This window comes from Elephas maximus, chromosome 15 (genome assembly GCF_024166365.1).
Source record: "Elephas maximus indicus isolate mEleMax1 chromosome 15, mEleMax1 primary haplotype, whole genome shotgun sequence".
In the NCBI taxonomy this organism is placed as follows: Eukaryota; Metazoa; Chordata; class Mammalia; order Proboscidea; family Elephantidae; genus Elephas; species Elephas maximus.
Window position 1 is genome coordinate 45627837 of NC_064833.1, and position 20142 is coordinate 45647978.

General features: G+C 41.5%; 1 protein-coding gene across 1 annotated transcript in view; it reads right to left on the reverse strand.

Moving 5' to 3' along the window:
- PTDSS1 (phosphatidylserine synthase 1) overlaps positions 1–20142 on the reverse strand; it is a 74031-nt gene that overhangs the window by 21072 nt on the left and 32817 nt on the right. The window contains exons 4-9 of the mRNA XM_049853793.1: positions 19610–19734; positions 16869–17027; positions 12964–13115; positions 8594–8735; positions 6275–6387; positions 2212–2277 (exon numbers count right to left, since the gene is read on the reverse strand). Of these exons, the coding sequence (XP_049709750.1) occupies positions 2212–2277; positions 6275–6387; positions 8594–8735; positions 12964–13115; positions 16869–17027; positions 19610–19734 (757 nt within the window). The remainder of the gene's footprint in view (positions 1–2211; positions 2278–6274; positions 6388–8593; positions 8736–12963; positions 13116–16868; positions 17028–19609; positions 19735–20142) is intronic.

Here is a 20142-nt window from a genome sequence, read left to right on the forward strand (position 1 = left end):
TGCTTTTGCTACCACTCTTTGGCCTAGTTTATTTTTGCCATTTCTTCCACTCTAGGGATTCTATTTTTTGACTGCCTGATAAGAAAAAAACTTTGTTATAACATGACCCCCCTCTCCAATCTACACCTCCTTTCTCTCAACCAGTAAACAGATAGTCTTGTAGAAAACAACCCACTCCACAACAGAATAAGACCTTGCCTACGACTTTTAAATATGAAGGAAAAATACATGTGGAAAGAGCATGTGAGCAGGTGAGGGGAAGAGCTCAAATGGAGAAGGATCATTCGTAAGGAAAGCCCCATATCCTTCCTTTCTATCCCCAAAACCAAGCCCTATGCCCAAAGTGGGGGAAGTCTCCTTTGCTCAGTGTATCAGGTATTTGGGTGGAAATGTAAATTCTCTCTCCCTCTAGATCATTAAACAGAGGGAATCTAATCCATCTTACCACCTGTTAAGCCGCAGTTACTTTGGGTTGGAAAATCAGCTTACACCACAGAATTTATGAGAAACAAATGACAATGGCCATTTGTCTTCTAGGAAAAAACAAAAAGCTCACCCAAACCTGAGTATCAACATTTTTATCCTTTAAAACTATAGGTAACCCTTCAGAATCTGGAATGAGAGTTGGGGCACATGCACACAGGCGCACACGTGCGCGCGCACACACACACACACAGAAAACTATTTGGAAGGAATGACATTGAAACTTTAGTTGCAATTATCTTTGAATGGTTGGCTTTTATGGAGGACCTTTAGTTTTTTTGGTGGCACAAGGGTTAAGCGCTCAGTTGCTAACCAAAAGGTTGGCAGTTTGAACCCACCCAGCGGCTTTGGGAGAAAGACTTGGCAATGTGCTTCGGTAAAGATTACAGCCAAGAAAACCGTATGGGCCGGTTCTACTCTGCCACATGGGATTGCTCTGGGTCAGAACTGACTTGATGGCACCCAACAATATATTCTTTTTTTCCACCACCCGTCTGCTGTTTGTCATACTGTGGTGACTTGAGTGTTGCTATGATGCTGGAAGCTATGCCATTGGTATTTCAAATGCCAGCATGTCACCCACGATGGACAGGTTTCAGCAGAGCTTCCAGACTAAGACAAGCTGAGAAGAAAGGCCTGGTGATCTACTTCTGAAAATCAGATCTAATGCTGGAAGACGAGCCCCTACGTTGGAAGGTACTAAAATACACAGTAGCGGCAACAATGAACTCCAGCACACCAACAACCATGAAGACGGCACACGGCCAGGCAACATTTCATTCTGTTGTATGTAAGGTTGCCAGGAGTTGGAGCCGACTCGATGGCAACCAATAACATATTTTTTTCTGAATTTTTATCAATATGCGTGTATTAGTTTTTAATTTAGGGGAAAAAAAAAAAGCATTCTGTTAAAAAAAATCTGTTGGAAGTAGTCATTCCTTCTCTAAGTTTTCATCAAATTTCCCTCATACACTCACACTTGATTGAGAACACAGACCGAGTTTGGAATCCAGGCTACCTCAGGGACTGAACCGCAGGCACAGATTTGCTGGACATCTCTAGAACGCAGGTTGGTAAATGGGATGATAAATTGTTGATGATGTTTAAGCAGAGGGGGCATTTGCCTGAAATGCTGAGGAGGGTCTTGAATTTAACATGGGGGAAGGGAGTTTAAACTAGATAACCTACAGTCTCTTTCAAATTAGTTAAATGACAGTAAATTAAGATATAGTACCTGTATCTGTAATAAGACAATAAATTATCACCATGTGGCTATGTGTTAATTCTCTTTGGAAAAGAAAAATTATACTTCAGGATAGAGCAAACAGCTGTTTAAAGTGTCCTTTTGATGTAAAAGTAAAATGAAGTGTGGGCAGACCCAAGAAGGGATGGGGTCCCAAACACAAAATACATTCAATCCATTTTCTCTACTTTATTTAATAAAATAGGTCCCAGAGTTCTAAGTAGGAAATACCTTTTAAGCTCATTTTTTTTAAAGAACACCATTTCTACACACTCCTTCTATAATTTTCCCAGTAACTATTTCAAACTTAAATCAGAAAAGGGAACATTAAAGATGAATGGTATATAAAAAACAGCAGCAAATCTTGTTTACCTGCCTTCAGAGGAAAATTGCACTGAGAGGCACTTAACATAGGGTCAAAATATAACCAAAGCAATTCAGAGGCTCAAGTGGTTCGTAAGCTTCCACGCTCATGGACTACTCACCCAAACACCCAGCACTGTGTTCCCACGCGTTTGCACTGCGTGTCCGTGAGGTAAGCGTAGTACTGTCTGAAAGAATACAAAGTTAGAATTCATTGAGAGCTTCTGCAGGAACAAGTCAATATATTTTCATAATGTAATTAAACAATGTTGACAAAGTGAATATAAAAGATGTCCTGCCTGGTTCCATGTACTCAGGCTGCCTGGCCCAGTTTTATTTAGGGGACTGAAAGCCAGTGCTGGCCAAAACATTCCTGTAAAAGGTTAAGAGTTCAGATTAGTGGCAGGGGGAGGGGAACACAGTTTAAAGAGGCAGATTACTGGCAAAGGCGGTAATTCAGCTTATAGACAACTCAGGTGATTCAGTTTACAGACCCCCCAGCGCCCTTAGCCAAAGAAGCCGCAGGTGGGTGCTTCGATCTCAATACAGGGGTGATTCTTGAGGTCACCTCCATTGTTCACTGTCTTCCTCTAGCTCTCTCTAGGGCAAATGCTGCTGATTGTACCCAGGCAAGAAGTATACAGATTCTGGCCCTCAAAAAGTGGAAGAGGAGCCTGGCTGCACTTCACAGTCATTGAATGTCAATAATTTTTTTTTTCTTTCAATATTTTGTTGTTATTGGTGTTGTTGAAAATATACACGGTGCACATACATCAATTCAACAATTTCTATATGTACAATTCAGTCACGCTGATTACATTCTTCAGGTTGTGCAACCATTCTTACCCTCCCTTTCCAAACTGTTCCTCCCCCATTAACATAAACTCACTGCTCTCGAAGCTTCCTGTCTAATCTCTTGAGTTACTGTCAGTTTGATCCTATGTACATAGTTCTTTAAAAGAGCACAATGCTCAGGGCAGACATTCACTTACTAATTGAGCTAAACTATTATTTGGTTTAAAGAAGATTTCAGAAGATATTTTTGGTTTAAGGTTTAAGGTTCAAAGACTATCTCAAGGTAATAGTTTTGGGGTTTCATCCAGCCTTGATGGCTCTAGAAAATCTGATTCCACAAGCATTTGAAATTCTGTTCTACATTTTTCCCCTTTTGATCAGGATTCTTCTATAGAATGTCTGATCAAAACATTCAGTAATAGTAGCTGGGCACCATTCAGCTCTTCTGGTCTCATGGCAAAAGAGGCAGTTGTTCATGGATGAACGCCAGTGATTTTCAATGTTATTGACCAGGTCAGAAAAAAAGAGGCAGCAACATGGCATTTAAAGGCATAGAGCATCACTGTCCAACAGAAATATGCATACAAGATGTGAGCCACAAATACAATTTGAAATTATCCAGTAGCCACATAAAAAATAAAAAGAAATACAAATTTTAACAATAATATATATCAAAAGATATTATAATTCCAACATGTAATCAACATAAGGAGTTTGTGGGTGGTGCAGACAGTTGACACACTTGGCTGCTAACCAAAATGTTGAAGGCTCAAGTCCACCTAGAGGCACCTTGGAGAGATTTTCCATTGAAAGTCTATGAAGCAAAGTTCTACAAACATGGGGATGCCATGAGTTGGAAGTGACTCGATGGAAAATGGTTTAGTTTTTTAGTAATCAATATAAATAAGTATTAAGGATATATATGTAGTACTAAGTCTTTGAGAACCAGCATGCATTTTATACTATAGTACATTTCAATGTGAACTAGCCATATTTCCAGTGCTCAGTAGTCACGTGTTGAGTGGCTGCCGTACTGGACAGTGCAGGCGTAGAGTCTTAATTACCACTGAATCCGATACATTCTCTTTCAGAAGTAGCATCTGAATCAGTAGCTCAACATCTTTGTGGGGTCACAGACCACTTGGATGACCTGATGATACCTATGACAAAGGCACACAGAGCTTGCATGCACAATTCTGCGTTCAACGCCAGGGGATTCATGGATACCTAAAGCTCATCCATGAACTATCACCTCCTTCCTGCAAAGACCTGGGTGAAGAATTCTGCTATAAAGAATTCAAGTTTTCATCTAACTTCACATGTTCATTACCTAATTTAGTTTTTGCAATTCAGATACTTTCCTCTCTTATAGCACCATTCCATCATATTGTACTTTGTATGATGAGATTAAAAGAATGCTCACTCAGGTACTTTCTCCAAGCAGATTCATGCAAAAGTCTAATTAAAAACGAAGAAAATGGAGATGCAGCATATGCGATTTATCCTGAAGCCTATAGCGTCATCTCCCTTTTGGGTCTGGCATTTGCTAAATGGGATGGCTGTGCTAAACCGATTGAAGAACTTTCATCTTCTCAAGTAAAACGGGAAAACATCTTACGTGGGAATTGCCTCAAACAGCGTAAGAGCTCAGAAACAATTATTTTTCTTTAGAAATCCATAGGATTTGGCAAAAATTTTGAGGACTCTCAAAAGTTCAAAATTTATGATTTTTAGTCTCCATTTTTTGTTTTCTAGTGTTTAACAATGCTGAAATTTCACAATAAATCAGATATGATTTGCTATTATATTTTGGGAGCTCTTTTTTCCCCTCTTACTGACTTTGCTGACTGCTCTTAGTTTTATGAAGGAACCTCTGCTAGTCCTTCCTGAAAATAATGGCGAATCTCAAATTAAATTCCAAACAGGAGAGGGGTGCTTCAAACCAACAAAGGTTAAAAAGTATTTATGAGATAAGTACTTCAATAGACCGCTGGCCTCTAAAGTATCAAAGGGCGGCTGCCTTAACAACTATTATTTTCCTGTTTGATTCATTATAAAAAGAAGAGGTAGAATTTTTGGCCTTAACTCCACAGGACTAAGTCATGCCTTACTTCCCTTGTTTAATTCAGCATCTGAAGATATTTTTTAATAATAAGGAATGACAAAAAGTACTGGCTGGGGGGTTAGGGTGGGAATGGCCTTGGTTCTGACCAAGGGAAACACCCACTCACCTGGGCAAGTGTGGCCCTTTACTTGTGTGGTGTGTGAGCACATTAAAGATGATGGCACTGATTTATCCTACAGCTTTGGAAAAGCTAACCTTTTAACTGCTCTGTTTATACTTGTATCAGTTGTGTAGAGATCTTTGGTGTTCCTGCTGACCAGTGACAGGACTCCATTTAAGTCATAAAACTCAAATGTCATTTCTAAATAGGAAAAATACAATGAATGAAAATATATGACTTTGAAGTTCCCTGGCGTCAGTCAATGTTAGGGACCGTCTCTGACCAATGCCTTACTTCCAGGGCCTACAAAAACCTGGGAAATAACACCATGACCACCCAAGCTTATCTTAGTCATCCTGGAAGCCCACAGAGCACATTTTAAAAGGAGACTGACTCAAGTGGCCTGAAAAAACTAACAAAGCTGCATTCTACAAATACTCTTGCTCCTCACTTATCGACTATCTCATTATACAACACTTTGCATTACAATAGCAAAAAATCTACTACTTTTGTGCATTAATGACATACCTCTGGCAGTAACAAATGCCAACGTGCAAGTCATGCCATGATGTAATCTGGGAGTTATGTAATGATGCAGTCATTCTCCATTTTCACAAAATGCCAATTTTACATAATTACCTGGTCTTTGGAACCTAACCATGTTGATATGTGAGGAGTGGGTATAATGTCATATATGACTTCTCTTCTACCTTAAAAAGTTTTGTAATTTCTAACATTCTTTTAAAAACTTTCTAAAATTGAACTACAGAAAAAAAAGAACAACAGTAAAAGATTGAGGTCTGAGAACATTTTCTTGATATTCTGGATATATAATTCTTTAACTAGTTGCCATGGAAGTCAACTTTAACTAGTTGCCACGTGTGTCAGAGTAGAACTGTGAGCCATAGGGTTTTCAATGGCAATTTTTCTGAAGTAGATTCCCAGGCCTTTCTTCCAAGATGCCTCCAGGTAGATTCGAACTGCCAATCTTTGAGTTAGCAGCAGAGCACGTTAGCTGTTTGGACTACCCAGGGATTCTGTCTAATTCTTTAGAATGGCATTTTCATGGAAAATCTGCTAGTTGATGTGACTTCCCTTATGCTCGACAAGAGAATATAAAGCAAGTTAACTCCCTCAAACAACAGCCGGGCTTGTTCAGAATTACCTCACTGTGGGAGCCGTGATGCCACCAATAAAGAGAATTCTGCACCAACTTAGTGGATGGCCTGCTTGGAACACAAAGATATGTTTCAAGAAGAAGGTATTCAACTCGGTCAGCTGAAAGAGAAAAAGAAATTAGTTAACCTGGTGTTTCACGCTAAGTCATGACTATATATTCCTCTCTCAGTGGACATTCTACACTGGTATGTTCACAGCATTTTCAAAAAACATACGGGATCTTCCAAGGGTTACTACTCAAACTAGTTAAAACCAGTAGAACATATACACCAACCAATCAGGGGTCTGGGGGGTAGTGCTGGGGTAGTGGGATGGGCACACAGGGGCTAACTCAGGGCATTGGCTATCTGACCAAACAAAACCAAACCAGTTGCCATCCAGTCAATTCTGACTCACAGCAACCCCATGTGTGTCAGAGTAGAACTGCACTCCATAGGGTTTTCAAGGCTGTAACCTTATGGAAGCAGATAGCAAGGCCTTCTGTTTAGGAGTTGAGCACTTAACCGTTTGTACCACCCAGAGACTCCCGCTACTTGTCCAGTGGCGTGGAAATACTGTAACATTTTAACAAGTTACACGGCTATGCTGGAGTATGCTGGTTGAATATTGGCCTCAGGTTTCTTTCAGGAAGTACTAGTTTCTCGTTCAGAGGCTTGTCACTTAGGTCATGTGTGTGATCTGCTGGGATGGTCAGGAAGAAATGCTCTGAGAACAGCATCAATCGTGAAATACACATGAGAGACCTAGGAAGCCTTACAGAAATCAGGCCAGGTCTAAAAGAAGTTCAACTGTAGAAAACTGAGCTCTTTAATAACCACAGGAAACTTAAGATCCATCAAAGAACAATGACTTTGTACTCGTCTAGCACATGAGTGGAACTGAGCAGATCTTCAACTAATGGCAGCTCTGGAAAGTGGATGTGAAAGGTTGGTCCAAGTTCCACCTGGGGCAGAGGCACTTCCCACTGAGGTTGGCATTCCAGTGCAGTTTACCACATGATGAGTCCTTGGTGGCACAAAAGAGACTGTGGTTGGGGCATGACTGCTCTATACCCAGAAGTTGGCTCCAGATCTCAAGCAAGGGACAGAGACTATGGCAAGGTCCCTATGCTTTGAGAACCCATGATATGAACCGGCAAGCTTATTTCAATTACAGAAAACGTTCTGTCATTTCCCCATAGTGCTGACTTCAAAGGTATAAAGTAAAAAATGGTCCACTAATTAACACTGCAAATGCAAAGCAGGTCACAGTGCTACATTCACACCCATCGGAAAGCCGAGGTCCATGGAATGCTGCCAGGTGGTTCCCTTCTAGGAGCACGATACTGTCTCTCCTTGACAAACTGTTCCTCCTTGATTTTTCTAATGCACGAGGAAAACTTATAGCTCCCATGACATGTGCCCTGATAAGGTAAAGCTCAATCTCAATCAATTTACAGTCTCATTTTTATAAATACTGACTTCTCCAAGCCATGATGACTATTTAACTATTCACATACACTTCTGTACACCTAAACTCTATTTATTAAGATAGACATTGTTATCCTCCTAAGTGTGGACAAGGAAGATCCTCTGTCTTAAAAGTGACACAAGCTGACTTTTTTCCCTTACGTTGGGAGTATTTTGTGCATACGTGTTCAAGATACAACTTCTGATGATCCCGTAAGACCCTGCAGACAAGACGCAGTTTTAGTTGGCTATTCTCCAAAAGTTGTGAAACAATTAACCTGGGGACGGGAAGATCAATAAGAAGGCTGTCTCTAGAAACTAGAGATGTTTGATAATCCTTAGCTCTCTAAATTACTTCAACAATATAATAGCCTGCTCAGAACTGTAGCTTCTCGCCACTGACAACACTCTGGAAAACCCAGATAATCAAAGTTCTCCACTTTCCCTAGGTAGCACAGGGCTTTATTTATCTTTCCACAAAGTACCCAAGGTGGTAACAGCCTAGGTACAATTTTAAAAATCAAACACTGAACTTGACTGTAACATCAGAAAAGTCTGTCCATTTGTTCCTTTAATCCTGAAAATGGTATTTCTAACAAGCAATCTACTACCAGACTCATTGGGTGTCAGGTGTGGACACTACTTTTTTTTCCGGGAATTCAAAGATCCATATTTAAAATGTTATCACAGTGAAGTAGGACCTTAGTGGTAACATCACTTTAATTATTCTACATGCCAGCTGGAGTAGTATATATCTCCCAAAACATCTAGCTGGTAAGCAATGTAAACTAACGTGAAGACTAAATTCCCAGGAGTCGTCTATTTATTTTCCTAGTTCTGGGCATTTAAAAAAATACCTGCCAGATGATCATGAAAAGGTATATCCCAGCCACTCTCTGAAATGAAGATTTGGGGTCAAACCAGCGAACATAGGTCCAGCTAGCAGGGGTGAACTGCAGCACGGCTCTTTTGATTTTCCCGGTGGTGGTGTGAATGTCCCTGTAAGAAGAGAAAGGCTCCAGTGAAAATCCAAAGAGATAACAAAGAGAATGGGGAAAAACAAAAAAAGATAGGAAAAAACTGTGCACTGATGCCTTTATAACAAATGCTTAGTACAAAAAGATTGCTTTCTATTTGAACTGTCTCTCAAACAATAGCCTTGCTATTCACAGGTGAAGCAGGTGAGAGCCACACACTCGATGGGGAACTGCAGGATGAAAGGTGCCGCCTGGAGCTGTCATGTCATTAGAGGGCAGGTTACTGTAGGGCCAGGAAGGGTTCTCATTTGTGAACTGATGACAAAAAAGCTGAGAGACATTAAAGACGACAACCCGGCGTCAGCCCAGGCACAACGTGGACACCAGCAAGGCTGCTACACCCACTCATTGTTGGTCCCCAAGGTGAGGTGTTTTAAGAAGAGAGAGAAGATGTTTCATTCCTAAGATTGTTGTTGTGGGCCGTCAAGTCAATTCCGACTCATCCTGACCTACATGACAGAATAGAACTTCCCTGTAGGGTTTCCTAGGCTGGACTCTTTGAGGAAGCAGATTGCCAGGTCTTTTCTTCCATGGAGCTGCTGGGGGTTCAAACCACCAATCTTTTGGTTAGCAGCTGAGTGCTTAAGCATTGCACCATCAGGGCTCCTTATTCTTAAGTTTACCCACGTCATTTCTTTATCCTACTTCTTCCCTACAGAAGTGAACAGTCTAGGCTGATGAACAGTGGTCTTCAAGCTTTCTTAGTTTTAATCCCAGAAATCACTCAATTAAAATTTTCATATTCCCATGATAGCAACAAGCAGTGCTACATTTTATAAATGGGAAGGTTTGGGCTCAGCAAGAGCTGATGGAGGCTCACCCTGCAAGCAACGGAGCTGGGTGCAGACTCTAACCCTCTCACACTAGTTCAGGGGAGGTGAAACCCAAAGTAAATGCCAGCTAATAACTGGGAAAGACTCTTTAATTCGACAAACAGTCATCTCAAGGACCTTTCTGTATTAGAGTCCCTGGGTGGTTTAAATAGCTAAATGGTTAGCACTCAGCTGCTAAACCAAAGGTTGGAGGGTTTGAGTCCACCCACAGTCACTTTAGAAGAAAGGCTTGGCAATCTATTTCTGAAAAATTAGCCAGTGAAAACTCTAAGGTACACAGCCTTACTCTACACACGTGGGGCTGCCCTGAATCAGTGTCAACTCAGGGGCAACTGGTTGGCTTATGTATCATAGACCATGAGAAGTGCTGAAGGCAGAAGCCAGGAAAGGTCAGGCCTGGTTTCCATCCTAAGGGACCACTGACTCTAGTGAAGGGAGGGGTTAGGGGACAGTGGTAGGAAAGCAGTCTCTTCTTCCGTTCACCTTCCAATCCATCAACAAGTGTGCACTGAAAAAATATGGCAGCAAGAAGATTCAATGCACGATAGCAACAAAAAATAGAGGCTACCTAAAAATAGACAAGAACTATTCAGGACCTCTGTAAAAAACGGCAAAACTTCACGGAAAGTTGTAGGAGAAGACTGGAATTAATAGCTACTACTTGATCAAGAATCAGAATATTTAGTATAGTAAAGACAGTAATTTAACCCAAATTAACTTATATCCATTTGTATATTTAATGTAATTTAAAAATAACAGTAGTTTGTTTCTTGGTTGGGCCTATGTCTTGGTAACTTGGCAGAATGATTCAAAAGTCAAATTTGAAGCATAAATGCATGAAACAGGGAAGTACGGTAGTACAGTGTTTAAAGGGTCAGACAGCCTGGGTGCAAATTCAGAATCAACTGCTTACTAGCTGTGTGTCCTTAGGTAAATTATTAAACTGAAGTCTCAGTTTCATCAACCCCAAAAGGAAGAGAAGAACAGTGTTTACCTCTAGGACTGATGTAAGGCTCAAATAAGATACCTCTTATAAATCTTGCTTGGGCTGATACCTAGCATGGCCACCGTTCTTGTTACATTATCTACTACTTCAAATACAGAAAAAAGTACCCTTTCAGATCAGTGGCCAAAGAAAGGCTTATTTACTGAAGGCATGGGGACAACTGGCTAATCGTTTGCAAAAGCATTGTGAACTCTCCTCTCACACCATATACTAAAATAAATTTGAGACAGGTTAAGTAAGTTATTTGTAATAAAAAGATGAAACCATTAAAGAAATAGAAGAAAATACAGATAAACATTTATCTAAAAAAAAAAAATCAAAAGCTTTTTAAGTTTAAATGAACTTAAAAAAGTTTAAATGAACATACCATAAACAAAATTAAAAGGGGAAATGACAAACTGTAAAAACAAAGTCATACTTAGGAGAAAACTGTTAATATCCTTAATCTATTAAAAGCACTAACGAGAAAGGAAAACCCTCAATGAGATAGATTGACACAGTCGCTACAACAATGGACTCAAGCATAACAATGATTGTGAGGATGGCGCAGGACTGGGCAGCGTTTTGTTCTGTTGTACATTGGGTCACTCTCATTCAGAATTGACCCCATGGCACCTAACAACGAGAGAGGAGAAATCCAACAGAAATAGAACAGAAAGCCAATATCATGCAACTTTATGTGTGAAAAAATTGACAAAGGTTTAAAAATAAAATTCAAGGAAACGGTGAAATGGACACGTCTATACTATAGGTAATAGTGTATATTAGCGTAATCTGAGTATTTATTTACCAAAAAATCAGAGATGCACACAAAGATACACGTTCAAGAGCATTCCTTCTTCAAAAAAGCAAAAACGTTGAAACAACTAAATGATCATAAATGAGAGCTAGTTAAATATTTTATGGTTTACTCATATGCTGAAATGTGAAAAAGCCCTTCAAAATTGTATTTTAGAAGTATACTTAATAACGTGGGAAAATGCTGATAATTAAGTTTTAAACACAATGAAAACAATGACTTTTACTATTACTCCCACGGGAGTGATAAAAACCACAGCTCTTCTCCTCGTTGTTCCCATCAGTGGCATGGTTCCTGCCATCGTTAAGTTGAAAATCGAGTCCAACAGGGCAGAATGACACAGGTAAGCACTACTCTCTATAGGAGCCCAGATGAAGGACATACAACTTATCTAGCAAGTCAGAGACGGCTTCTTGAATGGGTGACAAGGGAGTGAGTTAGGAAAGAAGGTGTCATGGACTGAATTGTGTCCCCCCAAAATATCTGTCATCTTGGCTAGCTCATGATTCCCAGTATTGTATGACTGACTGCCTACCACTCTGTCATCTTATATGATTTCCCTGTGTTGTAAATTCTATAACAATTATGTTAATGAGATGGATCAGTGGTAGTTATATTGATGAGATCTGTAAGATTAGATGTCTTAGGCCAGTCTCTCTTGAGATATAGAAGAGAGAACCGATCAGAGAGACATGGGGACCTCCTACCATTGAGAAAGCAGTGCCAGAAGTAGAGCGCATCTTTTGGACCTAAGGTTCCTGTGCTGAGATATTCCCAGACCAAGGGAAGACAGATGACAAGGACTTTCCTCCAGGGCCAACAGAGAGAAAAAGCCTTCCCCTGGAGCCATTGCCCTGAATTTGGACTTCTAGCCTACTGGACTGTGAGAGAATAAACTTCTCTTTGTTAAAGCCATCCACTTGTGGTATTTCTGTTAGAGCAGCGCTAGATGACTAAGACAGAACTGATGAGTCAGCCTGGGCCCTGGGAGCGTGGGTCAATCCCACGTAAAGAGAGGAGTGTGCACATGGACTCAGAACCTCATGTGCCTGGGAGGGCAGGGAGGAAGGGACTGCACCTGCTGGGCCCATAATGTTCACTTTATCCTAAAAACTCTGAGAAACCATCCCAGGGGAATGATGTGGTGAATCTGATGTTCCTGAAAAAATCACTCCAGCAATGGTGTGAGAAGGACTAGAAGGGTTAAGCTGGGGGCAAGCTAATCAGGGGGCTGATTAACTCAGTGATGCAGGCTGAGGCAGGAGGGATAAAATGGAGGGGATGGATTTGGGAAATATTTGGGAATCAAGAGGGTGTTAGGACCATGTGAATATATGGCGTGAGAGAGAGAAAACCACCATAAATGGTGTAGCATTTTCTGGATGAGTGCCTGAAATTCGGTTTATCATCATTTATGAGTTTCAGTTACTAACGTGTAATTGATTTTACTTTTCATCAGAGACACCAGAATACATAAAGGTGTATTCTGCTAAAGCACATAAACATACATTATGAAAAACTGTGACGAATATCCAAAAAGGAGATGACTCACTTGAAGCTCGCCCAGTGGTAAGTCCTCATTTCTAAGAATCGGCAAACAACCATGCCCAGCCAGATGCCGCCGCCATTACATAACAGGATGTCCAGAATGACTTGATCCCACCAGCACTCAGCAAAATTTGGCAGAAGATGCATGAAGAAAAGCTGAGGACACAGAAAAAGGTGATGGTTGTAAAAAAATTGGCATACTGTGCAGGATGATTTCTTACAGGGTCTATAGGGTCACTATGAGTCAGTACCGATTCAATGGCAATGTGCAATGGGTTTGGTTTGGTTTTGGTTTATTTTAGAAGAAGCTGTTGATGTTTCATTTTTTCCTAATGCATTAAAAGAAACAAGGTCTGTAATCTGGTTCTTCTTTTTTATATTGCAGATGGACTGTAACTAGTATTAATCCAAACAACTCTCCTTTTTTTTCCTACAGGGCTTTTAAGAAGTGATGGCCCCTCTTGAGACATACTCTCAATTAATTACCTGTATAACGAGAGCATGACAAGAATCTAGGAGAAAAGGAAAAGTCTTTCATACCTAGAAAGCTGCTGACATAATCCTCCCAATGTGCAGCTTAAGAATTCGAGTTGTGCTTTTTCAGAAATATTCCACAGATACTTAGGTAAAACAGTGGGTAAATCACAAAAGCAGAAAGGTTAGACCTTTATGACATGATGCAGGGAAGTGACAGCTTAATAGAAAATCTCACAAATAACCAGTTTGCACTACTCACGATCTTTTATTAAGCACCCAGGATGTGTGAGGTGGTGAGACAAAATGAAGTGCAGGCTCCTGATGTCAAGTGGCAGGGTCTGATGGTTATCTAGATACCCACAGCCACAAATGAAGGCAGACTGTGACAAGTGTTACAGTGGTGACATAAATGAAGTAAGGTGGGGATAAAGGAGGCAATCGGGAAAGCTTCTGGAAGGAAGACATATTGGAGCAGGATCATTATGGACAGGTATGACTGTTTTCAAGGAGCACTGGTGGCACCACGGTTAATTGCTTGGCTGCTAATTGGGAAGGTCAGTGGTTTGAACTCACCCAGCTGCTCCACAAGAGAAAAGACCTGGTGATCTGCTCCTATAAAGATTACAGCCTAGGAGACCCTATGGGACGTACTTCTACTCTGTCATATAGGATTGCTATGAGTTAGGATCAATTCAACAGTACACAACAACATGACTGGTTTCAGGAGGGAGCGATGATGAGGACGTTCTTGGTGGGAGAAACAGCACAACCAAGGGTAGAAGAGAAATCTCTTATGGGAATCCTTTTGTCCAAAACAAAGGGAGTGCTGGCCATGTTCAGAGCAGCAAGTCCTGCTGTGTGAAGGCCACTTTCAGAAGGTCTGAAATTACAAAGATGATGCCTAGAAGTTCTCTGGAATGAAGCAACCCCCATAATTACAAACCTTTGAAGTAATATAAATACTACAAAGATAAAACTATACTCATGAAAGCACTTTATAAACTATAAAACAATATATAGATGTTATCCTTATGAAGTGTGCCTGCTGCCCGTAAGACAGAGAACATCTACTGAACGTGAGGGCTCGGGGCTGTTCCTACCCAGGTGAGCCTGGCACTTCCCCTGAAGTGCATTCTCTGGTTCCAAGCCACTAGGTGGAGCATAACCTTTTGCACTGTGGCAAGGGAAGAGACACTTCAGCAGAAGTCCATGAGGTACATTTGATGAAACAAAACTATGCAAGGGAGTGGGTTGTGGAGAACATGCTTCAGCCCGAGGCCCTGTCCTAGAGAGGTGCCTGGATAGAGTCTTGGGGCAAGATGAGCCCCTAAGAAATTAGAGTCTGGGAGAGGACCGCATCATTCATTCACTGGGGCTCTGTGGAGTATCTACCCTGTATAAGGCAGAGTACCTTGATCTAGGAATACGCAGATGTGAACCCTGCCCTCAGGAGGTATAAAGAGACACTGACCCAGTATCTAAAATATGAAGAGCATTTCAAAGGAGAAGGGCTAGGTGCTGCATTCCCAGGTATAAAAACATGGACCAGAGCTAGTACAGGGATCAGGGAAAGCTTTCCTGAGGAGGTGGGATTTAAGCTGTCCCTTTTTGTTTTATTTTTATTTTATTCTTTGTTGTTGCTAATATACACAGCAGAACATATACCAATTCAACAGTGTCCACACGTACAATTCTGTGACATGGATTACATTCTTCAAGTTGTGCAGCCATTCTCACCCTCCTTTGCCCAATTGTTCCTCCCTCATTAACATAAACTCAGTGCCCCCGCTCAAGTTCCTCATCTATGTAAACTTTGAGTTGCTGGTGTCAATTTGATCCCATATAGATAGTTCTTAAAACAGCACAATGCTCAAGGCAGACATTCCTTACTAATTAAACTACCGTGTGGTTTTAAGAAGATACCAGGGGATACTTTTGGTTTAAGGCTGAAAGATTATCTTAGGGCAATAATAGTAAGCTGCACCTTCAGAGATGAGGTTAGGAGGAGAAGGGGCACGTAGAGAGGGAAGAGCTTGTATGACGGCTCTGGTTTGGGAAAGACCACAAAGTCTTCTGAAAGAATGGAGAGAAGAAAGCCAAGCTGGCCAGAGCAGAGGGCAAGTGGAGAGGGTCTTAGATGAGGCTATAGGGGTAGGCAGGGGCAGGTAGCACAGGGCCTTATAGGCTGACTTGGAAGCCTGGATTTCATCTTAACATCAGGGAAAACATTAAGGGAGTTTTTAGGAGAGAGACATGATCAAGTTGAGGTCTGAAAGGATCACTGTGGCTATAAACAGTGAATGGAGGAGACAAGTAACTCAGACCAGAGATGAGACAGGATCAGACACAGGTAGGAGGGAGCAAGGAGTTGAAAAGGTTGAGAGGGATTGTAGAGGTGTACAGAAAAGAGTCTATAGGACTTGGTGACTACAGGACACTGAAGAGCACGGAAAGGAAGGCACAGCAAGATGCCCAGGCTGCAGTGTGAGTGAAAAGGAAGGAAGGGAAGTGAAAAGGGCAAAGGTTACGGAGATGTTTGGAATCACAGAGGTAGAATGAAGCCTAAGGGCAAGAATACAGGCTTTACATCTGGAGTCAAGCACATCCAGAACCCAATCCTGGCTCCTCTAATGAGCCAAGGCTCTGAGCACTGGTTCCGACATCTGCACAATGGGAGCATGCGCTGCCTTTTCTGGTTTACCGGGGTGGAGGGGGAGCGGCGTTTATGATGATATAGGTGAAGTGCTGAGCATGTGAACAGAAGACATCTCTACTGGCACACACCTCTAAGTTAGGGTCAGTTAACTAAGTTACGGTCAGGACAATGATTGGCATCAAGTAATATACTGTGCATGTGGCCAAATTTTGTTCTCTGGGAATGACTACTAAGACTAATAATTGAAAAATAAATCAATTAGTTCCCAAAAATTCATTTTGACAATTGTTTTTCAAAAACATTTCTCTTTTGTTACTTAAATGAGACAAACTTTGATCAGAGAGATAATGGAGCTATACTGGAAAACTATTTTTCAGTTACAAAATATCCCAGACGCCTTTGTAATTCTTAAACACCACACTTCCGTTTCTCCCACAGTGGAGGCTAGTTAGTAAGTAAACCCATTTACTTCTAGGCTAATCTCATTATATTTGTCTGACTTGGGATTCTAACTTCATTCTTCAGATTTATTTCATTTCTTTCTCTTAAGACTTTGTGATGAAAGCTCGCTTTTTTAAGTTAATGAGGTTTTTTTTTTTTTTAAACAGAGGCACAAAATATTCTTACGGAATGGTTTAAAATTAATTTTGTACAGCAGGGGCTGGAGGATGATGGACTGACTGACTGCTGACTGAGAGACTATCGTCTTACTACATGGAAGGTGAGCAAACTGAATAATCTAGAGTCCTCTCCCTGAGCCTCCCATCATTTCTTACCTCAGTTAGCTCCCAGGTAATACTGATTGTCCAGCAGAGGCCGTAACTACGGATCAACAAGGCCTTCATGGCCCAGCCCCAGAAATGTCCAAATGCAAAGATATCAAAGTGGCTGAGAATCCTCTCCCAGGTGATAACATGACAGTTCACAGCATACTCCTATTTAAAATAAAAAAGGAAATAATCAATGACACTCAAGCAATCCACTTGCTTCCACAATTTCAAGTCAATGAAAAGAAAATAAGACTGTGACAACTAATATATATCCTACTCAGTTTTAAAGAAGCTTTAATAACTGAAGATTCTTGAGGAAAAATGGACAAGCATTAAGAGTTCATAAATCAGAATTGCTTTGCTTTTATGAACAGGTCCCCAGAATTTAGGAACATGTGGATAACTCCCTGAAGGAAGGAAAAAGTGATCAGGTACAAAAAACAGTGAGCCCCACACCAGCAAAAATTCTAGAAGATGAAAACCAGGGCTTTGAACCGGCTCATTTCATTTCAGCCCCCTGCTGAGAATTTTCTTTCCCACCTCCAGATATACTGAATCAGAATCTACAAATTCTCAGCAGGGTATAAAACCAAAATGAACCAGTTCAAAGCCCTGGAATGCAACAAGGAAGTTGTAGGGAAACGATCTATGTATTTCTCTCAATTTCTATTTCACAAGCCTGTCGTGAGGATCAAGACACTTATTAGTATTTTAACTATGTATCTGAAGCACAGGCAAATGGAAGAGTACAGGTTGTGGAGCCAGACAGATCTACTGGCTTGTACTTGGAGCAAGATCCTTCCCCATTTTAAGCTCCTATTTCCTCCTCTGTAATGGGGATGTTAATGCCTAGCATGTATGTCAGTGAGGCACTCAGCACGGTGCCTGGCAGAGCAGACACTGAACAGTCAGTAACTGTAACCATCCCCATCTTCACCGTCATCATCACCTGTAGTTGTTAGCTGCTGCTGAGTCAGCTCCGACTCACGGTGACCGCATGTGTGACAGAACCAAACTGCCTGTCTGTACCACCTTCACGATCGTTGGTATGTTTCAGTCTACTGTTGTGGCTATTGCATCTGTACCACCTTCACGATCACTGGTATGTTTCAGTCTACTGTTGTGGCTATTGCGTCTGTACCACCTTCATGATCACTGGTATGTTTCAGTCTACTGTTGTGGCTATTGCGTCTGTACCACCTTCATGATCACTGGTATGTTTCAGTCTACTGTTGTGGCTATTGCGTCTGTACCACCTTCATGATCACTGGTATGTTTCAGTCTACTGTTGTGGCTATTGCGTCTGTACCACCTTCATGATCACTGGTATGTTTCAGTCTACTGTTGTGGCTATCGCGTCTGTACCACCTTCACGATCGTTGGTATGTTTCAGTCTACTGTTGTGGCTATTGCGTCTGTACCACCTTCACGATCACTGGTATGTTTCAGTCTACTGTTGTGGCTATTGCGTCTGTACCACCTTCATGATCACTGGTATGTTTCAGTCTACTGTTGTGGCTATTGCGTCCACTCTTCTCATGAAGGGTTTCTCTCGTTTTCGCTGACCCTCTACTTCACTAGTAAACCACTCTTTACCATTCACTTTCTTACAGTAAGAAACCCCCAAGAGAGACTTTGCTTCCAGAAACTTTTAAACAAGTTTTGCCTTCAGTATCTCCTTCAAAAAGTTAAAGATAAAATAAGCACCATTCCACAAAGGGTCTGACCAATCTCATCTACAGTCGAATGATTGCTTCTCGGACCTTATATTAAGTCCCTCCATGTTATTTCCTGTCTGTCAAAGCAAGCCAGGACATGGCCCAATATGCCTGTTTTCCAACATTGTGAAGTTTTTCTTCAACCTGTATCAAACGTCAGGCATAAAAAACACTGGAAAAGAAGAACATAAAAAAATAAAATAGCCTCTCGACAAAAAGCCAAAATACAGAGTAGTTTTAGCCAAGCATAAGGGTTTTCGTGGCTTAATTAAAAAATAACAAATGAAATGGCCTAAATAATTGCAAATGGCACTTTTGTGGTAAGCAGATGGGAAGGATCCCGGCATGAGGGTGTGGGGAGAGGGTGCTGACGACACTGAGGGTAGCAGGAGCAACCACCATCACCAAGGACCTGTATGTGTGTGGTGGGCCTTGCAGATAACACGACTACATATGAAGCCAGCAAAAAAACCAAACTGCAGTGGAGTCAGTGCCAACTCCCGGCCACCCCATGTGTGTCAGAGTAGAACTGTGCTCCATAGGGTTTTCAATGACTGAGTTTTCGGAAGTAGACCACTGGGTCTTCCTTCTAAGAAGCCTTTGGGGGGGACTTTAACCACCAATCTTTTGGTTAGCAGCTGAGTGTGTTAACTGTTTGCACCACCCAGCAACTCCATTTAGTTCACAATAACTCTCCAGAATAAGTATTACTATTTCTACCTGACAAAAAGGAAACAGGCTAACAAGTACTTTGCCCAAGGTCCTATAGCTAACAAGTGATAGAGGCAGAACTCAAGCCTGAGGCTGTCGGATGATAATGTTCACACTCTTCCTACCATAACCCTCTGCTCCATGAAAGGATTCCATTTCCCTGGACTGCATTCCATGTAGAAAATCACGCACCTCAACAGTCTGCTCAAGGATCTGGGTTTTAGACGTGGAGAAGGAACAATTTAAAATGCAAAGTCAACTACTTCCTACACCCAAGAACCAACCACTTCTTCTAAGAGACTGTTAATAAGTACATACCATGATATCTGCTTCCCTGGTGGCGTAGCGAAGATTTGGATCTAGCCAATACATTATGGATTTCACCTGCTCGAAATTCAGGAAGAGGAGGAAGACCAGGAACAGGAAGTAGAGCACACTGAGTCCTGAGGGAAACAAGGACATACTCAAGTTCAGGCGACAGCCAATTGTCAGACACATAGCACATTAGACTCAACAGCTTACTGCCCAAAACAGATGCTACCACTGTAATGTACTCTGTTGAAACCCTTATCACAATCTGATATTTTCTTTGATGACACAGTCTGATAAACAGTCCTAACTCAGATTTGGGTTGGGGGAGTTTAGTAAAAGTCTGAGAAAATGATGCTTAAGCTGAGACTCAAAGGACCAGCAGACAAAGGGTGTGTGGGTGTGGCGTGGAGGATGCAACATCAGTGTGCAGATAGGTCCCTGAAAAGAGAAATGTCTAGGATGGGACGTATGCTGACATGCTGGCAGAAAGGGGAACGGAGCCAGGCAGCACTAAGGTGACAGTCAGGGCCAGGAGCGCA